This window comes from Ranitomeya imitator, chromosome 1, assembly GCF_032444005.1.
Source record: "Ranitomeya imitator isolate aRanImi1 chromosome 1, aRanImi1.pri, whole genome shotgun sequence".
Taxonomy (NCBI): Eukaryota; Metazoa; Chordata; class Amphibia; order Anura; family Dendrobatidae; genus Ranitomeya; species Ranitomeya imitator.
The window spans coordinates 915,999,654-916,020,354 of record NC_091282.1 but is presented as its reverse complement, the minus strand read 5'-3'; the positions used below and the strand labels follow the sequence as shown (position 1 = coordinate 916,020,354).

Below are 20,701 nucleotides of genomic sequence, written 5' to 3'. Positions count from 1 at the left end.
TGATCAGACATTATCAAAATTCTCAATTCTGAGGTAAAATCTGTATTCAATAAAGACATATGATTACATTACTGAGATAGAAGATGGCAGCTGCTACTGATAAGATTCTATGTAGATGGGAGGAGGAGAGTTATAATACAGGCCGAGAATCTTACCAGTAGAAACTGCCATCTCCTATCTCAGTAATTGGAATGTCTGTCTTCACTTTGGCAGCAGCAGGCGTCAGCTGATGGGAGCAGTAGTCCCATCAGCTGACGCAAGAGACCAGAGGTAAATTTTTTACCTCTCATCACAGCTGAGGTTCACTCTGTCATTTAAAAGTGTGGGCTGTCTGACCGGCAGTAATGATTTTACCGCCGATCAGAAGCAGTGTTTGCCGCACTGTCAGGCACATGACAGCCTGGCAAACACTGGATGGGGTCCAGGAACACAAACTTTTTATAACTGTTCAGTCGAACCCGCCGTACCCAAACATCCAGGGGTCTGCCCATCTGTAATAGTAACCTCTTCTTTAACACAGCAGAAGTTAATATTTTTCTGTACCCATCATAATTTTATTGTATGAATTCCACAAGAGACATCTAAGGAAGGTCTGGTCTTATTTGTCAAAATTGCTTGCAATGTAGTTGATTTTTTTTTACTTTAATTAATGATTGTGTAACTTATACAATGACAGCAACACTTTTCTCCTAACCTTTCTAGTGGTGCTACAAGGGTCACTGTATGTGGAGGACCACTAACCAAGTTAAGCAGGATGGTAACTGGGGAGCATGGACAAAATTTGGATCTTGTTCAAGAACATGTGGTATTGGTGTACGCTTCAGGACCCGTCAGTGCAATAACCCAATGTAAGTGTATTTATATGACAAATGTGTCTTATAGACTTGTAAGAAGCAGTTGCAATGTAATTAATGTTTCTGTAATTCTACATACAGTGAGGAAAATAAGTATGTGATACACAGCCGATTTTGCAAGTTTTCCCACCTACAAAGAATAGAGAGGTCGGTAATTTCTTTTGCAAGTACACTTCAACTGTGAGAGAAAGAATCTTTAAAAAAAATCCAGAAAATCATATTGTATGATTTTTACATAATTACTTAGCATTTTATTGCTTGAATTAAGTATTTGATACAATAAAAAACAGAACTTAATAGTTGGTACTGAAACCTTTGTTTGCAGTTACAGAGGTCAGACGGTTCCTGCAGTTCTTGACCAAGTTTGCATACAATGCAGCAGGGATTTTGGCCCACTCCTGCATACAGATCTTTTCTGGATCTTTCAGGTTTCGGGGCTGTCAGTGGGCAACATTGAGTTTCAGCTCCCTCTAAAGATTTTCTATTGGGTTCTGGTCTGGAGACGGGCTACAACATCCTAGTACCTTGAAATGCTTCTTACTGAGCTACTTTTTAGGTGCCCTAACTGTGTGTTTCGCATCATTGTCACGCTGGAAGGACCAGCCATGACCCATCTTCAATGCTCTTACTGAGGGAAGGAGTTTGTTGGCCAAATTCTCGTAATACATGACCCCATTCATCCTCCCTTCAATACGGTGCAGTCGTCCTGCCCCATTTTCAGAAAGGCAGCTACATATTATGTTGTTTCCCCCACCATTCGTCTCAGTTGGGATGGTGTTCTTGGGGTTGTACTCATCCTTCTTCTTCCGCCAAACATGTACAGTGGAGTTGATACCAAAAAGTTCTATTTTCGTTTCAAATGACCACATGACCTCACATGCCTCCTCTAGATCATCCAGATGGTTAACTTTAAACGGGCCTGTACATGTACAGGCATGAGCAGGGGGATCTTGCGTGCCCTGCATGATTTTAATCCGTGACGGCATAGCGTGTTACTAACGATAATGTTTGAGACTGTGGTCTCAGCTCTCTTCAGGTCATTGACCAGGTCCTCCTGTGTAATTTTTTGCTGATTCTTGACTTTTCTCAGAATTATCCTTACCTCATGAGACGAGATGTTGCATGGAGACCTAGACCGAGAAAGATTGATAGTCAACTTGTGTTTCTTCCATATTTGAATAATTGCGATAACAGTTGTTGCTTTCTCACCAAGCTGCTTGCCTACTGTCCTGTAGCCCATTTCAGCCTTTTGCAGGTCTACAATTTTGGTCCCTTGTGCCCTTAGACAACTGTTTGGTCTTGGCTATGGTGGAGAGGTCGGAGTATGATTGATTGTGTGGACAGGTGTCTTTTAAAAGTAACAAATTCAAACAGGTGCAATTAATACAGGTAACGAGTACAGAGTATGAGGTCTTAAGAAAAAATAGCAGGCCTGTGAGAGCCAGAATTAAAAAAATGCAATATAATTATTTAAAAATCATAGAATGTGATTTTCTGTTTTTTTTTTTTTTTGTTTTTTTTTTCATTATACATTCTGTTTCTCACAATTGAAGTGTACTTATGATAAAAATTACAGACCTCTCCATTCTTTGCAGGTGGCAAAATTTGCAGTGTATCAATTCCCCTCTGTACACATGGCAATGATATAGTAACAGAATTCAAGTTTATAGTCCTGTGTTAATTTCCTAATCCATAGGTGTCTATTGTCCCAATCCCTAGTGATCAGTGGTTTGACACTGCAATTTCTAGTGGACCTTGTTTTTGGTATCTTGTGTTATGGTGCCCCAGTCCCTTTTGTTAGGGACCCAAATCCATGGTATATCTTGTTTTTCAGTTTATGATGTTGTAACTACTTCTTTTATCATGTAATGTCCTGTAATTTTACATTGCTGTTTTATTTTTAGGCCAGTGAATGGTGGCCAAGACTGTGCTGGATTAAATTATGAATATCAGTTGTGCAACACTGAAGAATGTCCTAAACACTTTGAGGACTTCAGAGCCCAGCAATGTCAGCAGAAGAATTCCCAATTTGAATTTCACAGTGCAAAACACCATTGGCTGCCATACGAACATCCTGATGGTATGGAGAAATATTATTTATATTCTTTATTTTAAAGCAATATTTCGCAGATGCTTTTAAAATAAAAATGTATCGAATACGAGCTAATGATAGAAAAAATGCTGCTATAAAGACCTAATACATTCCTCAAAATTGAAATTACAACATCAACAAGAAAACATCTTGGAATTATGGAAATCACAGAAATGATAGACATGGTAATCATAAGCAAATGATGAAAACAATGGAAACAAAATGTCCCAAATATCTTGATTTATTTATTGAGTATGAGTGGTGTGCACAGAAATACACACACTTACATTGGCATTTTTCGTGTGTGGTTAATGTTTGTCTGAAAATGTTTTGCCATGCTGAATGCTCTTGAGCACGCAATTCATCAAGATCCGCTGCTGGCAGCTCTGCAATTGCCAACCATTGACATCCCAGATGTGCTCAATGGAAGACAAGTCCAAGTCCACTATAGGTTTTGGTAGTACGTTTAGGCCACTCAAGCCACTCAGAGTAGAATGAGCAACATGTGCCATGCCGTGTTGTGTTGAAAAATGGCTCCTGTTTAAAGAAATTGCTGTACCACTGGTTACATTACCAAATCAATGCAGCGCCAAGATGTACCTGACTTGAAGACTGCTGTACCTTATGCCACCTCACAAAAATCCCAGGAGTAAGCCTAGTGTCTTGTTCCCTAGAGAAGGCCTCTTCATGGAGTTGCTCACATATTTTCACCAGAGAATAATCCATTCTGTATATCAAGTGGCTTTGAATGTCACATACCAAGCCTAAGGGATTAAAGAGTGTCTTTGTAAGGCATTTGTATGACATTGGGCTCTGAGCCAGATGTCCAGTTACAGGTGTTCCATTGACCTCTTGCCATGTCTCTGAAAGGCTATCATAGTGCAGAGAAAGACTACAATGGAGACTAAAATGAGTTCCTCTTTTATTTTGAATGCAATGACAGTCTGAGAATGGTCTGGACACCACCTGGGCAATTGCTTGCAGAGGTAACATGCTGGCAGAGGTATCAAGCTGAGAAGAGCTGCTGTGCTGGGCAGCCAAAAGTGGAAGGATTCAGTGATCAGTGATGTGGATGCATGAGCTGCAGATGCCTCTTAAACAGACATTTCTTGAGAAAGGCTTGTTAGCCGAAACGTTGAATGTTGGTGTCTGTACTTACCCTTTTTTTCTTGAATTTTACCATATTTTTGGATAGAATAAAATCTCTTTGTGTTTTCAAAAAAATCTATTTTGAGTGCCGGAGTTCATCACTTTTTATAGTTTTCCTTTTTACCCTGAGCACCTATCTTTTTGACAGTGAGCACCCCTTATTCCATTGACACCACCTGGAAAATGCCATGAAGAGGACTTCACGAGGTGTATATTTACAATGTGTAATGTACGGAACATCTCTAGTCTTCATTCCAGGTACACTAACAGATTGGAGTTACATTGATTTGGTGCTAGAACCAGTGGTATGGCCATTTGCCCAAAGTTTATTTACTTATTCATTTTTATTTGTTTACTGTTATAGCGCCATTAATTCCACAGCACTTTACAGACATCATCATGAGTTGTCACTAGGATTGAGTGAAACAGATCGGCACTTTTCAAAAGTCGCCGACTTTTAGCAAAGTCGGGGTTTCGTGAAACCCGACCCGATTCCACTCTGGGATCGGGTCGGCGGTCGGCGATCTATAGTCCAAAGTCGGGTTTCGTTTTTTTATATATATATATATATATATATATATATATATATACTAGCTATTGAACCCGTTCTACGCCCGGGTGGCGAGCATTTATATTGGTATATGGTCTCCATAATGTGCTGCTGCCATCCTGCGCCGGTTCTGTCATGTGCTGCTGCCATCCTGCGCCCGTTCTGTCATGTGCTGCTGCCATCCTGCGCCGGTTCTGTCATGTGCTGCTGCCATCCTGCACCCGTTCTGTCATGCGCTGCTGCCATCCTGCGCCCGTTCTGTCATGCGCTGCTGCCATCCTGCGCCCGTTCTGTCATGTGCTGCTCCCATCCTGCGCCCCCGTTCTGTCATGCGCTGCTGCCATCCTGCGCCCGTTCTGTCATGCGCTGCTGCCATCCTGCGCCCGTTCTGTCATGCGCTGCTGCCATCCTGCGCCCGTTCTGTCATGTGCTGCTCCTATCCTGCGCCCCCGTTCTGTCATGCGCTGCTGCCATCCTGCGCCCGTTCTGTCATGTGCTGCTCCCATCCTGCTGCCATCCTGCGCCCGTTCTGTCATGTGCTGCTCCCATCCTGCGCCCCCGTTCTGTCATGTGCTGCTGCCATCCTGCGCCCGTTCTGTCATGCGCTGCTGCCATCCTGCGCCCGTTCTGTCATGCGCTGCTGCCATCCTGCGCCCGTTTTGTCATGTGCTGCTCCCATCCTGCGCCCCCGTTCTGTCATGCGCTGCTGCCATCCTGCACCCGTTCTGTCATGTGCTGCTCCCATCCTGCTGCCATCCTGCGCCCGTTATGTCATGCGCTGCTGCCATCCTGCGCCCGTTCTGTCATGTGCTGCTGCCATCCTGCGCCCGTTCTGTCATGTGCTGCTGCCATCCTGCGCCCGTTCTGTCATGTGCTGCTGCCATCCTGCGCCCGTTCTGTCATGTGCTGCTGCCATCCTGCGCCCGTTCTGTCATGCGCTGCTGCCAACCTGCGCCCGTTCTGTCATGTGCTGCTCCCATCCTGCTGCCATCCTGCGCCCGTTCTGTCATGTGCTGCTCCCATCCTGCTGCCATCCTGCGCCCGTTCTGTCATGTGCTGCTGCCATCCTGCGCCCGTTCTGTCATGTGCTGCTGCCATCCTGCGCCCGTTCTGTCATGTGCTGCTGCCATCCTGCGCCCGTTCTGTCATGTGCTGCTCCCATCCTGCTGCCATCCTGCGCCCGTTATGTCATGCGCTGCTGCCATCCTGCGCCCGTTCTGTCATGCGCTGCTGCCATCCTGCGCCCGTTCTGTCATGTGCTGCTGCCATCCTGTGCCCGTTCTGTCATGTGCTGCTCCCATCCCGCGCCACTATTGTATTATATGCCCCCGTATGCTGCTGCCATATAAAAAAAAAAAAAAAATACCATACTCACCTATCGTCCGGCTCCACTGCAGGTGTGTCTTCAAGAAAATGGCGCCGGAAAGCGCGGACTGCGCAGGCGCCGATTCCGGCAGCAGGAATCGGCGCCTGCGCAGTCCGCGCTCTCCGGCACCATTTTTCCGCAGCGCTGGAACGGAGGACAGGTGAATATACTTACCCTCCCTCCTGGCGCGTCCACGGTCCCTGTCTCTCCGGTGGAGATCGCGGTATGCGTTCAGTGCTTACGCATACCGCGATCTCCTGGGAGCGTCACTCTGTGGGGGCCAGACTGCGCTTGCGCCTGCGCAGTCTATAAAGGCTTCGGACAGAGTGACGCTCCCAGCGTTATATTATAGATATATATATATATATATGTCATAGAGACACATATATATATATTTATATATATATATATTTATATTAACTTCAGGGCGATATAGCATTAGCAGAGCTCCTGGCTGTAAAATATTTTAACCCCTTCAGATGGATTTACAACGTGGGACGTTACAGATCTACGGAAGGTATGTATATTGTTGGTTTATTATTTTTAATTTGTTACAGAGCTAGGGTCTTCAGGTGGATTGAGAGTACAATAAAATATTAAAACAACCTGTGTTTTTATTTCATTAAAATACTTTTTAATAATGTGTGTGTGTTTTTTTTTCAACTCTTTCATACAATTGGATTAATAATGGATAGGTGTCAGAATTGACGCCTATCCATTATTAATCTGGCTTAATAATAATAATAATAATAATAATTTTATTTATATAGCGCCAACATATTCCGCAGCGCTTTACAAATTATAGAGGGGACTTGTACAGACAATAGACATTACAGCATAACAGAAATACAGTTCAAAACAGATACCAGGAGGAGTGAGGGCCCTGCTCGCAAGCTTACAAACTATGGGGAAAAGGGGAGACACGAGAGGTGGATGGTAACAATTGCTTTAGTTATTCGGACCGGCCATAGTGTAAGGCTCAGGTGTTCATGTAAAGCTGCATGAACCAGTTACCTGCCTAAGTATGTAGCAGTACAGACACAGAGGGCTAATACTGCATAAAGTGTATGAGAACATGATGCGAGGAACCTTTTTTTTTTTTTTTTTTTTTTTATTATAAATAGGCCACACAGGGATCGTTAGGTTAATGCATTGAGGCGGTAGGCCAGTCTGAACAAATGAGTTTTTAGGGCACGCTTAAAACTGTGGGGATTGGCGATTAATCGTATTAACCTAGGTAGTGCATTCCAAAGAATCGGCGCAGCACGTGTAAAGTCTTGGAGACGGGAGTGGGAGGTTCTGATTATTGAGGATGCTAACCTGAGGTCATTAGCGGAGCGGGGGGCACGGGTAGGGTGGTAGACTGATACCAGGGAGGAGATGTAGGGTGGTGCTGAGCCATGGAGTGCTTTGTGGATGAGGGTAGTAGTTTTGTACTGGATTCTGGAGTGGATGGGTAGCCAGTGTAATGACTGGCACAGGGTAGAGGCATCGGTGTAACGGTTGGTGAGGAATATGATCCTGGCTGCAGCATTCAGGACAGATTGGAGCGGGGAGAGTTTTGCAAGAGGGAGACCGATTAGTAGAGAGTTACAATAGTCCAGACGAGAATGAATAAGTGAAACAGTCAGAGTTTTTGCAGAGTCGAAATTAAGAAAAGGGCGAATTCTAGAAATGTTTTTGAGATGCAGGTAAGAAGAGCGAGCCAGTGATCGGATGTAGGGGGTGAATGAAAGGTCAGAATCAAGGATGACCCCAAGGCAGCGGGCATGTTGCTTTGGAGTAATGGTGGAACCGCACACGGAGATGGCAATGTCAGGCAAAGGTAGGTTAGTAGAGGGAGAGAACACGAGGAGTTCAGTTTTTGACAGGTTTAGTTTCAGATAGAGGGAGGACATGATGTTAGAGACAGCGGTAAGACAATCACTGGTGTTTTCTAAAAAGGTCGGTGTGATATCGGGAGCAGAAGTGTATAATTGGGTGTCGTCAGCATAGAGATGGTACTGGAAACCAAATCTACTGATTGTTTGTCCAATAGGGGCAGTATACAACGAGAAGAGTAGGGGGCCTAGGACTGATCCTTGAGGAACCCCAACAGTAAGGGGAAGGTGAGAGGAGGAGGAACCAGCAAAACATACAGTGAAGGATCGGTCAGAGAGATAGGAGGAGAACCAGGAGAGAACGGTGTCCTTGAGGCCGATGGAGCGGAGCATAGTGAGGAGGAGCTGATGATCCACAGTGTCGAATGCTGCAGAGAGATCCAAGAGAATTAGCATGGAGTAGTGACCATTAGATTTAGCTGTTAGTAGGTCATTAGAGACTTTAATGAGGGCAGTTTCAGTAGAGTGTAAAGAGCGGAAGCCAGATTGAAGAGGGTCGAGAAGAGAGTTATCTGAGAGATAGCGGGTAAGACGGGAGTGGACCAGGCGTTCGAGGAGTTTAGAGATGAAGGGAAGATTAGAGACAGGTCTATAATTAGCGGCACAGTTTTGATCGAGGGATGGTTTTTTAAGTAATGGATGTATGATGGCATGCTTAAATGAGGAGGGAAAAATACCGGAAGTGAGGGAAAAGTTGAATATTTTTGTTAGGTGAGAGGTGATAGCCGGGGAAAGGGACTGGAGGAGATGTGACGGAATGGGGTCACTGGTGCAAGTGGTCGGGCGAGAAGATGCAAGGAGCCTGCTTACTTCTTCTTCTGTAACTGCTTCAAAGTCAGAGAGTGAACTAGATGCAGTGGGGGAGGGAGGACAGTGCATGGTATGATGTCACCTTACAATAGCAAGGTGGCATTAACCCTTCATTACCCCATATCCCACCGCTACACGGGAATGGGAAGAGAGTGGCCAAGTGCCAGAATAGGCGCATCTTCCAGATGTGTCTTTTCTGGGGTGGCTGGGGGCAGATGTTTTTAGCCAGGGGGGGGCCAATAACCGCGGACCCTCTCCAGGCTATTAATATCTGCCCTCAGTCACTGGCTTTACTACTCTGGCGGAGAAAACTGCGCGGGAGCCCACGCCAATTTTTTCCGCAATTTAACCCTTAAATTTAAGAGCTAGAGCGCCGAAATTTTGCATATACACACTACTAACATTAGTAGTGTGGAATATGCAAAAAAAGGGGGGATATGACATGGTTTACTGTATGTAAACCATGTCTCATATCATGTCGGGTTTTGGCAGGAGAAATGAAAAGCTATATCGCCCTGAAGTAAATATAAAAAAAAACAAAAACCCATTGAGTTGCATTGGGTTTCGAGTTTCGGCCGATCCCCGACCCCGACTTTTCAATTGGATCGGCCGATTTCACTCGACCCGACTTTTGAGAAAGTCGGGTTTCGTGAAACCCGACTCGACCTGAAAAAGGAAAAGTCGCTCAACCCTAGTTATCACCATTGGAGCTCACAATCTAACTTCCCAATCAGTATGTCTTTGGAGTGTGTGAGGAAAACCGAGCACCCAGAGGAAAACCACACACATGCAAACTTCTGTTCTAGGAGCTGTTTTCAATCACGTCAACACCAAGTCACATGTTTTTCGTGCTGCTGTGAGCAGCCTGCATTGCCTTAACAAAATAGCATAGCATGTATCATCTGTGAACATCAAGGACATGTGAAACCATTGGGTGGCAATTACAAAATGCGCTGCCAGCAGTGGATCTTGATGATTTGTTTGATGTAGTGCATTCAGCTTGACAGAACAGCCCTCATCCATTACTAACCTCACTTATAACTTGCCAGTGTAAGTAAGGGTGTATATTTCTCCATGTGGTCCTCATACTCGATTTTAAATAAATTGAGATGTTTGTAAAGCTTTGTTTCCATTTTTCACCATCTACGTATCACTAAGTTGTATATTGATCCAGTGATTTTCATAATTCAAAAATTTTCCCTCTTGGTTTTGCAATTTCAATGTTAAGGAGTGTAGTACAGTTTAACCTTTTGAATTGCTGAGTTTGGCAGATCAGGGAGTGTTCCAATATTTTAACTTATTAACTGCAAAGTATATCTTTACTTAAAGTTTATTCCATGTAATAAATTAATGATTTATGGACGTTTGAGAGACTCCATGTTTATCTGTTTCCCTTACAATTTAACTGGTGTGCTTTTATTAAGGAGACTTATAGATCTTGTTAATAAACTGCAAACAATATGTGATTAGATGTAGTTTTGTCCCCTTGGTAGTTTCAGCTCTGCAGCTTTGAATAGTTGAAAATGGTCAATACTAGTTACTAGAATTGTCATAGTTAAGTAGTTTTCCTATTTCTTTAGAATCAACGCTTAAGGGTAATTTCACACTGGACGTTTTTGCTACTTTTTTTTCTACAGCAAAACGTGATCTTCTTGGCAGGAAAGAAGCTGCGTCAAAAACGCAGGTGTAGGTTTTTTGTTGCGTATTTGGTGCTTTTTTTTTTCTTTGTCCATGCTAATGTCCTTGGATTTTCAGCAGCAAAAACGCAGCAAATAGTGATACCTGCGTTTTTGCTGCGTTTTTTTCAACACCCATTCAAGTCAAGGGGTGAGAAAACGCAGCAAAAACGCTGAAAGAAGTGACATGCCCTGTCCAAAAAACGCAGCAAAGCACAAAATACCAATCAAACAAAAATTCAAAGTGTGTGCATGAGATTTCTGAGATCTCATAGGCTTTGCTGGTATTGTAAAAAGCAGCTGAAAATTAGCATAAAAAAAGCCCTGTGTGAGCTTACCCTAATAGTTCTTGATTTTTATGTAGTGTAAGATTGCACTCACTAACGGGTAGGGGATTACTCGCTTGGCACAGGATTCAAGCACACGGGCACAAATTTTGAACACAAAAATAGTCCATACGGTTTATTTTATACAGCATAAACCGCATCGTAAGCCAAGTTGCAGATCACTGACTTACATCTAGTCCATTCTTTAACACAGCAAGATATGGTTTAACTCATTATCCTCACATTAACAGGTTGCAGCAACTAATCACGCTGGTCCTCCTCTGACCAGTTGCCGTGGGTTACCACACAGTTCATATAACTTCAGAAGCACCAACAATCAATGGTACCTTATTGGAGCTCCTGCTCCACCTGCTGACTCCTTGTCAGTCCTCTCTCCTGGGAAACTGCCTCATGGGGATCACCACCTTGCCTGGCAGGCACACGTCAGTTAGTCCAGACCTACCGAAGGACTGTAGCTTCCCCACACAGTAGCTGGCACTGACTCTGCAGATCCCTGTCCTCACCTCGTACTGTTTAGGGATCCGGTCCTACTCCCAAGACCTCCCAACACCCAGGTTATTCAGGATTAGACAGGTGGCCTGTCTGGGTACTATTCAGGACGTCTATCCCCAGCCTGGACCGTCCAATACCCAGGCCACCAGTAGCAAAGTCCCACCACGTGCTCTTCAGGGCTATCACACCCAACACAGGCTTCTATCAGGACCTTGCACCTGTACCATACAGTGTGTAACCAACTGAGGTAGTGAAGTCACAACACGATCCAAATATATAAAAAGTATAACTCTTTATTAACATATAACACAAAAATATTCCATATATCATATAGCATAAGTAATAATCATACAAAATTGCAAATATCTGTGAATATATTGAGCAGCAGTGACAAACCTGCTACTACACATGGACTCAGCAATAAAATGAGTAACAAAGAACAGAAAAACAGAGAGTGACCTATCCAAATATCACAGATCCACATTAATAAAAGGAAGATATATATATTAATGTGGATCTGTGATATTTGGATAGGTCACTCTCTGTTTTTCTGTTCTTTGTTACTCATTTTATTGCTGAGTCCATGTGTAGTAGCAGGTTTGTCACTGCTGCTCAATATATTCACAGATATTTGCAATTTTGTATGATTATTACTTATTCTATATGATATATGGAATATTTTTGTGTTATATGTTAATAAAGAGTTATACTTTTTATATATTTGGATCGTGTTGTGACTTCACTACCTCAGTTGGTTACATATTGTGCTATGTGAAGAGGATCGAATTTAGTTGTTATAGAGGAATTTGGTTGGTGGTCAACCTGTACCATACAGGTCTACACACTCAGACCATACAGGAACATGTGACCCATACCCTGGTCACTCTATATACCTTTAACCACTCCCCTGGGTGGGAGTGTGGGTGTGTGGCTAGTTTGTCCCGCCCATCTCACATAACTAGCCCTGCCAGCCTCCCATGACTATTATATAACACCTATACTTGTAGGACTACAGGTCCCAGAACACCATATGGCTTCAGGCTGGCAGCGCAGAGTTTGCGACACACATATCGGCCATTCACCACAATGCCGGACTTTGTCTCGTCATCACATCCATGCATGCAACTGCCATGCACTCTGACAGCCTCGATACGCCTCTGTGCGTATACTGGGGAGACCATGCAGCGCCCCCTACCTGTTACAGGGGTCACTGCATCACAGTAGCTATTAGTCTATGAGAGATGGTTGAACAATTTAGTAGACATTTACTTAACACATAATTCTTGTTTTGGATCGGTTTTGTTAGGTTGTGCTTTTCAGAATGGATAGAAAATGGCACATCTTATGCTCCTCCTCATAACTGAGAAGTCTCCTGATATGTTTGGCTTGACTGAGACATACAGAAGAGTTGGATATACTGTATGAGATTAGACCTATTTCTCTCAGTAGTCTCCCATTAAGACTAATCTATAGATACTTATCTATTTTACTCGCTTATAAGGCATCATTAATTTAAATTCCCTATCAGTATATCATTGTAGTGAAGGAGGATATCCAAACAAACAAGGGGAGAACATACACACTCCTTACAGAAGTTTTCCTTGGTCCTTGGTGGGATTTAAACCCATGACCCCAGCAAGGCTACAATATTAACCACAGAGCTACTGTAGTGCTCAGGATATTCTAGCTGTCACTTTCAACGTTGGTCTTGGAACTCTTGTCAATGAGGGTCTGATAGACCTACATATAGCAGACAATTCGGCTTTCTTCAAAATACTCCTTTAATTATACAAACTGAATCAGAAGTTACAGTCCACACAATCAGCATTGGGCAGCATTGAGCAAAACAGTTGAGTCATTTGAGAATATTAGCGACTATGCCTACACTGCCAAACTTAGTGAAGAAATGAGTCTAGAGTCTTAGAAGTGTTGAAGCTGCATCATCTTATTATGATAATAATTAGACTTTTTTCTGGATGGTAACAGTTTTAATTAAGACATTTCAGCTTAAGCATGATGTCTCCATTGGGAAAAAATTATGCAATTAGTTCACCTTCAAAAGGAAGAAAACGGTCTGTATTGACAATTATTGTAGATGCTTCATTGAAAGTTAAAATCCCAACCAAAAGCATGTTGGTGGTTCTTCATCAAAACTTTAAAGGAGTTATCCAACCCTGAAATGCTTTTTAGCATCCCTACATCTTTCTAAATTCTAATGGTGAGTAATGTACTCATCAATCACTAGAATTCGGCTCCACTTACTGGTATCACAAGACCACAAGTATGCGATTTGCATAGTTGCAATCACTGCCGACTGGAATCTCAGCTGCTTCTCAGTAGAATATACTGAAAATCAATATAGCCATTTGAGCAAATAGGTTCCCATGAGGGCTTGGCCAGAGAAAATCAGTTGTTACCTATCCACAGGTTAGGTGCTAATTTGCTGATTCTGTGGTGTCTGACTGCTGGGACTTGCACTGATCACCAGATTGAGGATTTTTTTCCTGTTACAAAGTGGCGTGGTAGGTTCTTTCTCTATGGGGCTTGTAAGACTCATGCTGGTGTGGTAGATGGAGGAAGGTATATCTCGCCCAGGTGTTTGTCCTATGTGAATTAGGCCACTCAGTATCTTCAGGGTGCTAATGGGTTAATGATTGCAGGAATAAAAGATGACCAGCTGGGTGTTTCCAGTGTCTGCCTGGGGCACACAGATTGCCTGCCTGTGTGAGACAAACGTGAGTGAAGAGCTCTGCTCAAGATCTGTATGATGTTAGCTGGGTGGGAGAAGCCCCCCCAGTTGTTGAGATAGCAACGTATTTGTTTAGTTAGTGCCGGACAGGCTAGGGTTTATTTTTATGTTTTGTTTTTTGTGTTGCTTTCACGTTAATAAATCTGACCTGAGGTCAGCCTGCTCAGAAACCTGCTGTACGCCTCACATTCAATGCACAAACCACGTGTCCTTTGACCCCAGCAAAGGCGATCCCAGAGTGTTTTGTCACATTGTGGTGGAGGACGCGGGCATACCGTGGCACAGGCGACAGCATGGAAGACGTGGTGAAAGCCTTAGTACAGTCCACTGCCGTACAGCAGCAGGCCACTGCCGCACAGCACGAAGCTAATCGCTTGATGGCCGCACAGCTGAAGGAGTTACTGGACATGACGGTTGCAGACCGCCAACTTCTCCAACAGGTGGCGCAGCGCCTGGTGAGCATGCCTGACGCTGACCCGGAAGCAGAGTCCAGAAGGATCCATGTGAGTCGATACTGGCAAAAGCTGACTGCAGAAGATGACGTCGAGGCATATCTGACAACTTTTGAGCGGACGGCATTGAGAGAGAAGTGGCCGAAGGCACGATGGGCCGATTTGATTGCCCCGTTTCTCTCCGGCGAGGCCCAAAAAGCTTACCATGATTTGGACCCGGAGGTCGCTCAGGACTTTGAGAAGCTGAAAGCTGAGATCCTGGCCCGGCTGGGTGTGACGACGGCTGTCCGTGCACAGAGGGTACATCAGTGGACATACCAGCAAGATAAACCAGCGCGGTCTCAGATGTTCGACCTGATCTACTTGACAAAGAAATGGCTGCAACCCGAGGTACTGACAATACCCAAAATAATCCAGCGGGTTGTCCTGGACAAGTACCTGAGAGTACTACCCCCAGCGCTGAAAAGGTGGGTAAGCCAAGGAAATCCCACGACAGCGGATCAACTTGTGGAGTTGGTTGAGCGTTATTCCGTGGCAGAAGGACTTCCCGACGACACCGCCAAACCCCGGACTGTGCCTCCTCCTCGTGGAACCGGTAAGACTGTTCCAGGGACCACGGGTGAAGGAAAATCGCTTAAAACTGTGGGGGAGGAGTCCGGGACTGCTCGCACTCCGAGACCAAGAGTATTGGACGGTGGTCTCAGTAGGGGACCTGTTAGGTGTTTCCGCTGCCATGAGAAGGGTCATGTTTCTGCGAACTGTCCTGTTACCGCTGAACCCATGCAGTGCGACGTTATAGACTCTAGAAAACGCATGTCTTTGGTTACACAGCTAGTGAGTGTGAATGCGGGTCAAAATGATACAGTGAAACACCTGTGTGAATTATCTGTTGATGGGAAAAATGTTGTGGCATTACTAGACTCTGGAAGTGTGGTGACTCTGGTGAAAGCTAGTCTGGTGGCACTTCCGTCTGGTCCGTCTGACAAGTTTTCTGTGACGTGTGTGCATGGTGACACCCGCTCGTACTTAACAGCGGTCATATGGATTTCTACTCCCTATGGGTCAGTGCAGCACAAAGTGGGACTCGTTCCCGCATTGTTACATGATGTAATCCTGGGCAGGGATTTTCCCTATTTCTGGCAGTTGTGGGAGAATCAGTTACTCCTTCACGGTAGCTGTACCCGTGAATCTTCTCCCATGCCATCTGGAGGTCCCGAGTCCCTAGAGGAGACCCCACAGGAAGATGTTGCTGGGGAGGTTAGTGAATCTAACCTTCAGTACCCCTTCTCCGTCATGGCGGGGGAAACAGAGGAAACTGAGGAACCTCAGCGAGAGGCGGAGGCAGACAGCCATCCGGCACCCTGCCTGCCAGATTTGGGAGTCCAGGTGGATGACTTCCACAGCGAGCAAATGAAAGATCCTACCCTGACTCCGGCTAGGAAAAATGTAAAAATGATAGATGGGGTACCCGTAGAACCTGACACTAGGCTAGCGTACCCGTATATGGTTCTTGAAAATGATTTGCTCTACCAGGTAGAAAAAAAAGGGGAAGACACAGTGCAACGGTTAGTGGTACCCAAACCTTATCGGCGGAAGGTACTGGATTTGGCCCACGGACATATAATGGGGGGACATCTGGGGGTACAGAAAACCACAGAAAGGATATTGCATTGTTTTGTGTGGCCTGGAATACATTGTGATGTGCGTAACTATTGTGAGTCCTGTCCAGAGTGCCAAATTGCGGCCCCTAAATCTCAGTTCCGTAGCCCTTTGGTACCCCTGCCTATCATCGGGGTCCCTTTTGAGAGAATTGGGATGGATTTGGTTGGGCCCCTTCCCCGATCCGCACGTGGGCACCAACATATCCTCGTCATTGTGGACTATGCCACTCGTTACCCGGAAGCCGTCCCTTTGCGTAACACAGCTACCAAGACGATCGCCAAGGAATTGGTACAAGTGTTTAGTCGGGTGGGAATTCCAAAACAGATACTCACCGACCAGGGGACTCCCTTTATGTCGAGGGTAATGAAGGAGCTCTGCAGGCTCTTACAAATAGACCCGTTGCGTACGTCTGTCTATCACCCTCAAACAGATGGCCTGGTTGAGCGCTTCAACAAAACCTTAAAACAGATGCTCCGGAAGGCGATAGACAAAGATGGGAAGAACTGGGATTACTTGTTACCCTATTTGCTGTTTGCCATTAGGGAAGTTCCCCAGTCTTCCACAGGATTTTCGCCTTTCGAACTGTTGTACGCCCGTCGTCCCCGGGGACTGCTGGACGTCGCAAAAGAAACCTGGGAAGGTCAAGTCACTCCCTTTAAAACGGTGATCGACCATGTACCACAAATGCAGGATCGTATTGCCGCTGTCATGCCCATTGTTAGGGACCATATGTTACAGGCCCAGGGAGCCCAGAGGCAAAGTTATGATAGAGGCGCTAAGGTCCGTACATTTGCACCCGGCGATAGGGTGTTGGTCCTAATCCCTACGGTGGATAGTAAATTCCTGGCGAAATGGCAGGGCCCATTTGAGGTCCGAGAAAGAGTTGGTGAAGTGAACTATAAAGTGTACCAGCCGGGTAAGAGAAAACCGGAACAGATTTATCATGTGAATCTGATAAAATCCTGGAAAGACCGCTCTGCCCTAACGGCGGATCTGCCCCGTCCGGTTTGTTCACCTACTGTACCAGAGGTGCAGGTTGCTGAGACTCTCTCAGAACGACAAAAATCTGAGGTTAAGCAATTTTTGTTACAGAACCGACAGTTTTTCTCCGAAAAACCTGGCCGGACTAAGTTGGTGAAACATGAGATTGTCACAGAGCCTGGCGTCACTGTTCATGTGAAGCCCTACCGGATTCCGGAAGCCCGCCGTGAAGCCGTCTCCCGGGAAGTGATGGCAATGTTGGACTTAGGAGTCATTGAGGAGTCACACAGCGCCTGGTCCAGTCCAATTGTGTTGATACCTAAACCGGATGGCTCCATCCGGTTTTGTAATGACTTTAGGAAACTGAATGCAGTTTCTAAATTTGATGCGTACCCTATGCCCCGGGTCGATGAGTTGATCGACCGGCTTGGTAAAGCCCGATACATTACGACCCTGGATTTAACAAAGGGGTACTGGCAGATTCCTCTGGCCGAGGCGGCCAGAGAGAAGACGGCATTTGCTACACCGGAAGGTCTGTTCCAGTATGTCTATATGCCGTTTGGACTTCACGGAGCTCCCGCAACGTTCCAGAGATTGATGGATCGAGTCTTGAGGCCTCACAGACAGTACGCTTCTGCCTACCTGGATGACATCGTAATTTACAGCAAGGACTGGGAAACTCATCTCCAGAAGGTACAAGCCGTGATTGATGACCTGCGAGATGCAGGTTTAACGGCAAACCCCAAGAAATGCCACATCGGGCTTGAAGAAGCCCGATACTTGGGCTACGTGATTGGCCGAGGAGTGGTTAAACCCCAGATCGACAAAATACAGGCAATTCAGGGCTGGCCACAACCAGTGAACAAGAAACAAGTGCAGGCTTTCCTGGGGATTGCCGGCTATTATCGCCGGTTCATACCCAATTTTGCAGCCATGGCTACTCCCTTGACGGATCTTACCAAGGGGAAGGGTTCCGTCATGGTAAAATGGACCTCAGCTGCTGAAGAGGCCTTCCACAGCCTGAAACGGGCTTTGTGCTCTCAGCCCGTACTAGTGACTCCTGATTTCAGCAGCGAGTTTGTGGTACAAACTGATGCCTCTGATACTGGTGTCGGAGCTGTACTTTCCCAGGTGAGGGACGGAGTCGAACACCCGGTCCTCTATCTCAGTCGGAAACTGAATGTACATGAGCAGAGGTATGCCGTGGTTGAAAAAGAGTGCCTAGCCATTAAATGGGCTCTCGACTCCCTCAAGTATTACCTGGCTGGTAGGAAGTTTAGGCTGGTCACAGACCATGCCCCTCTCAAGTGGATGCACCTCCACAAGGACCGTAATAGTCGGGTAACCAGGTGGTTCCTTGCCCTGCAGGCTTACTCTTTTACGGTGGAGCACCGACCTGGGGTGCAGATGGGGAACGCCGATGCCCTATCCCGAGTGCACTGTTTCAAAAGTGTTCTTGCTCGACCGGAGTGGTCTGAGCAAGGGGGGGGATATGTAAGACTCATGCTGGTGTGGTAGATGGAGGCAGGTATATCTCGCCCAGGTGTTTGTCCTATGTGAATTAGGCCACTCAGTATCTTCAGGGTGCTAATGGGTTAATGATTGCAGGAATAAAAGATGACCAGCTGGGTGTTTCCAGTGTCTGCCTGGGGCACACAGATTGCCTGCCTGTGTGAGACAAACGTGAGTGAAGAGCTCTGCTCAAGATCTGTATGATGTTAGCTGGGTGGGAGAAGCCCCCCCAGTTGTTGAGATAGCAACGTATTTGTTTAGTTAGTGCCGGACAGGCTAGGGTTTATTTTTATGTTTTGTTTTTTGTGTTGCTTTCACGTTAATAAATCTGACCTGAGGTCAGCCTGCTCAGAAACCTGCTGTACGCCTCAGATTCAATGCACAAACCACGTGTCCTTTGACCCCAGCAAAGGCGATCCCAGAGTGTTTTGTCACAGGCTGTATAGTACCACTTGGTCGAGTATGCGCACCATTCTAACATTTATAAAAGTGTCTTGTTCTGCTGATGATTTCGGGTCCCAGTGGTTGGACCCCCACCGGTCAACAAGTTATCAAGTATGCTCTAGATAGGTGATAACATGTTTTCACCTGACAACCCCTTTAATTACATTTGTCCATAGAAAAAGAGTAATGTAACTTGTTTTTAATTTTCTTTGTGGTCATGAAGTCACAACTCCAAACATATTTCATTGCCAGAGAAAGACATCTAATATTTGCATAAAGCAATGCACTTTTAATTGTGGTTGGAAACTAACCTTGGAAGACCTTGCAAAAATTAAGAGTTGCCAAGATTCCTGTAACATTTTCAGTGCTGATCAGGTATTTGTATACCATGTACCAAGCAAGCTAGATGGATATAATGTCCTAGAGTCAATAGCATAGCACCATGGATGGTAATTTGGAACAGCTGTCAGAAAACAAAAATACCACAATCTTTAACAAAATACACTAGATGGATGTTATTACCAGTCAGGGACATTAAAAGAAGAGTGCTGAGTGGAACGTTCTTCACAAGAGTCATTAGATCTTAACATGATGTCAGAGAAAATGAATGTTGATGCCCATGATTAGCCAGCAAAGGTATTTAGAAGCTCTCACATGATGATGTTATAACATGTGAATCAATTACCAATTTGGCTAACACAGAATAGCTATGCCATATATAAATACATGTAAAACATTACAAATCTAGAGCATATTATGCTACTCTGAGGTCTGTATCAATCTGTTAGTGTAAGTTACGGATAGAACTGTAATTTTGTAATAAAAGCTGACGTTGTTTCATAAATGAATATTCGTTTTTATCTAGTTTTTATGGAAATTGTTCAGTGTATGGAAAAGCAATAGGTAGTATAGCTACCAATAACAAGTGTAACATTTAAAGGGAATCTATTAAAACTGTAGAAAAAAGACTTGGAGTGCACATTCAAAAGTCATATGTTGATCTAATGCCAGCAGGCAAAAAATTTACAAAACCGAACCTGAGGTACTTTAATGTAACATTCTGATCAAACTGTCTGAACCCCACTGCCACTTCACAGCGAACCACTCAGGTGTCCCTAACTTTTAATAGCCTTAAGGCTGTGTGCACACGTTGCGGATATTTCGCGTTTTTTTCGCTATAAAAATGCATACATTATGCATCCCATCATTTAGAATGCATTCTGCAATTTTTGTGCACATGATGCGTTTTTTTCAGCAAAAAAAAAACGCATTGCGGTAAAAAATGCATCATGTTCATTAATTTTGCAGATTTTTTGCGTTTTTCCTGCTATTTAATGCATTGGGAAGCTCCGGAAAAAAACCCGAAAAAACGCACAAAAAAGCATCAAAAACGCATGCGGATTTCTTGCAGAAAATGTCCGGTTTTGCTCAGGAAATTTCTGCAAGAAATCCTGAACGTGGGCACATAGCGTAAAGGTGTGGCGCAGTGCGCCAACTACCTAAGCAACGGTGTACTAGCAGGGCGAGTGCCTTGGTGCCTCCCAGCACCCATGCTGCAATGCTGTGTCCCCATATCTCCAGACCACACTGCCCGACAGGCACAAAACCACAGCAAAAATAGCCACCACACAGCACCAACACCAAGTAATTAGGTGTTAAAAACTCATTTTCCACAAGCTCTGAGA

At 44.9% G+C, this 20,701-nt stretch overlaps 1 protein-coding gene across 1 annotated transcript in view; it reads left to right on the top strand.

The window, feature by feature from the left end:
- Positions 1-20,701, top strand: part of ADAMTS3 (ADAM metallopeptidase with thrombospondin type 1 motif 3) — a 377,062-nt gene that overhangs the window by 236,183 nt on the left and 120,178 nt on the right. Inside the window, exons 12-13 of the mRNA XM_069743515.1 lie at positions 703-848; positions 2,759-2,934. Coding sequence (XP_069599616.1) covers positions 703-848; positions 2,759-2,934 — 322 coding nt within the window. The remainder of the gene's footprint in view (positions 1-702; positions 849-2,758; positions 2,935-20,701) is intronic.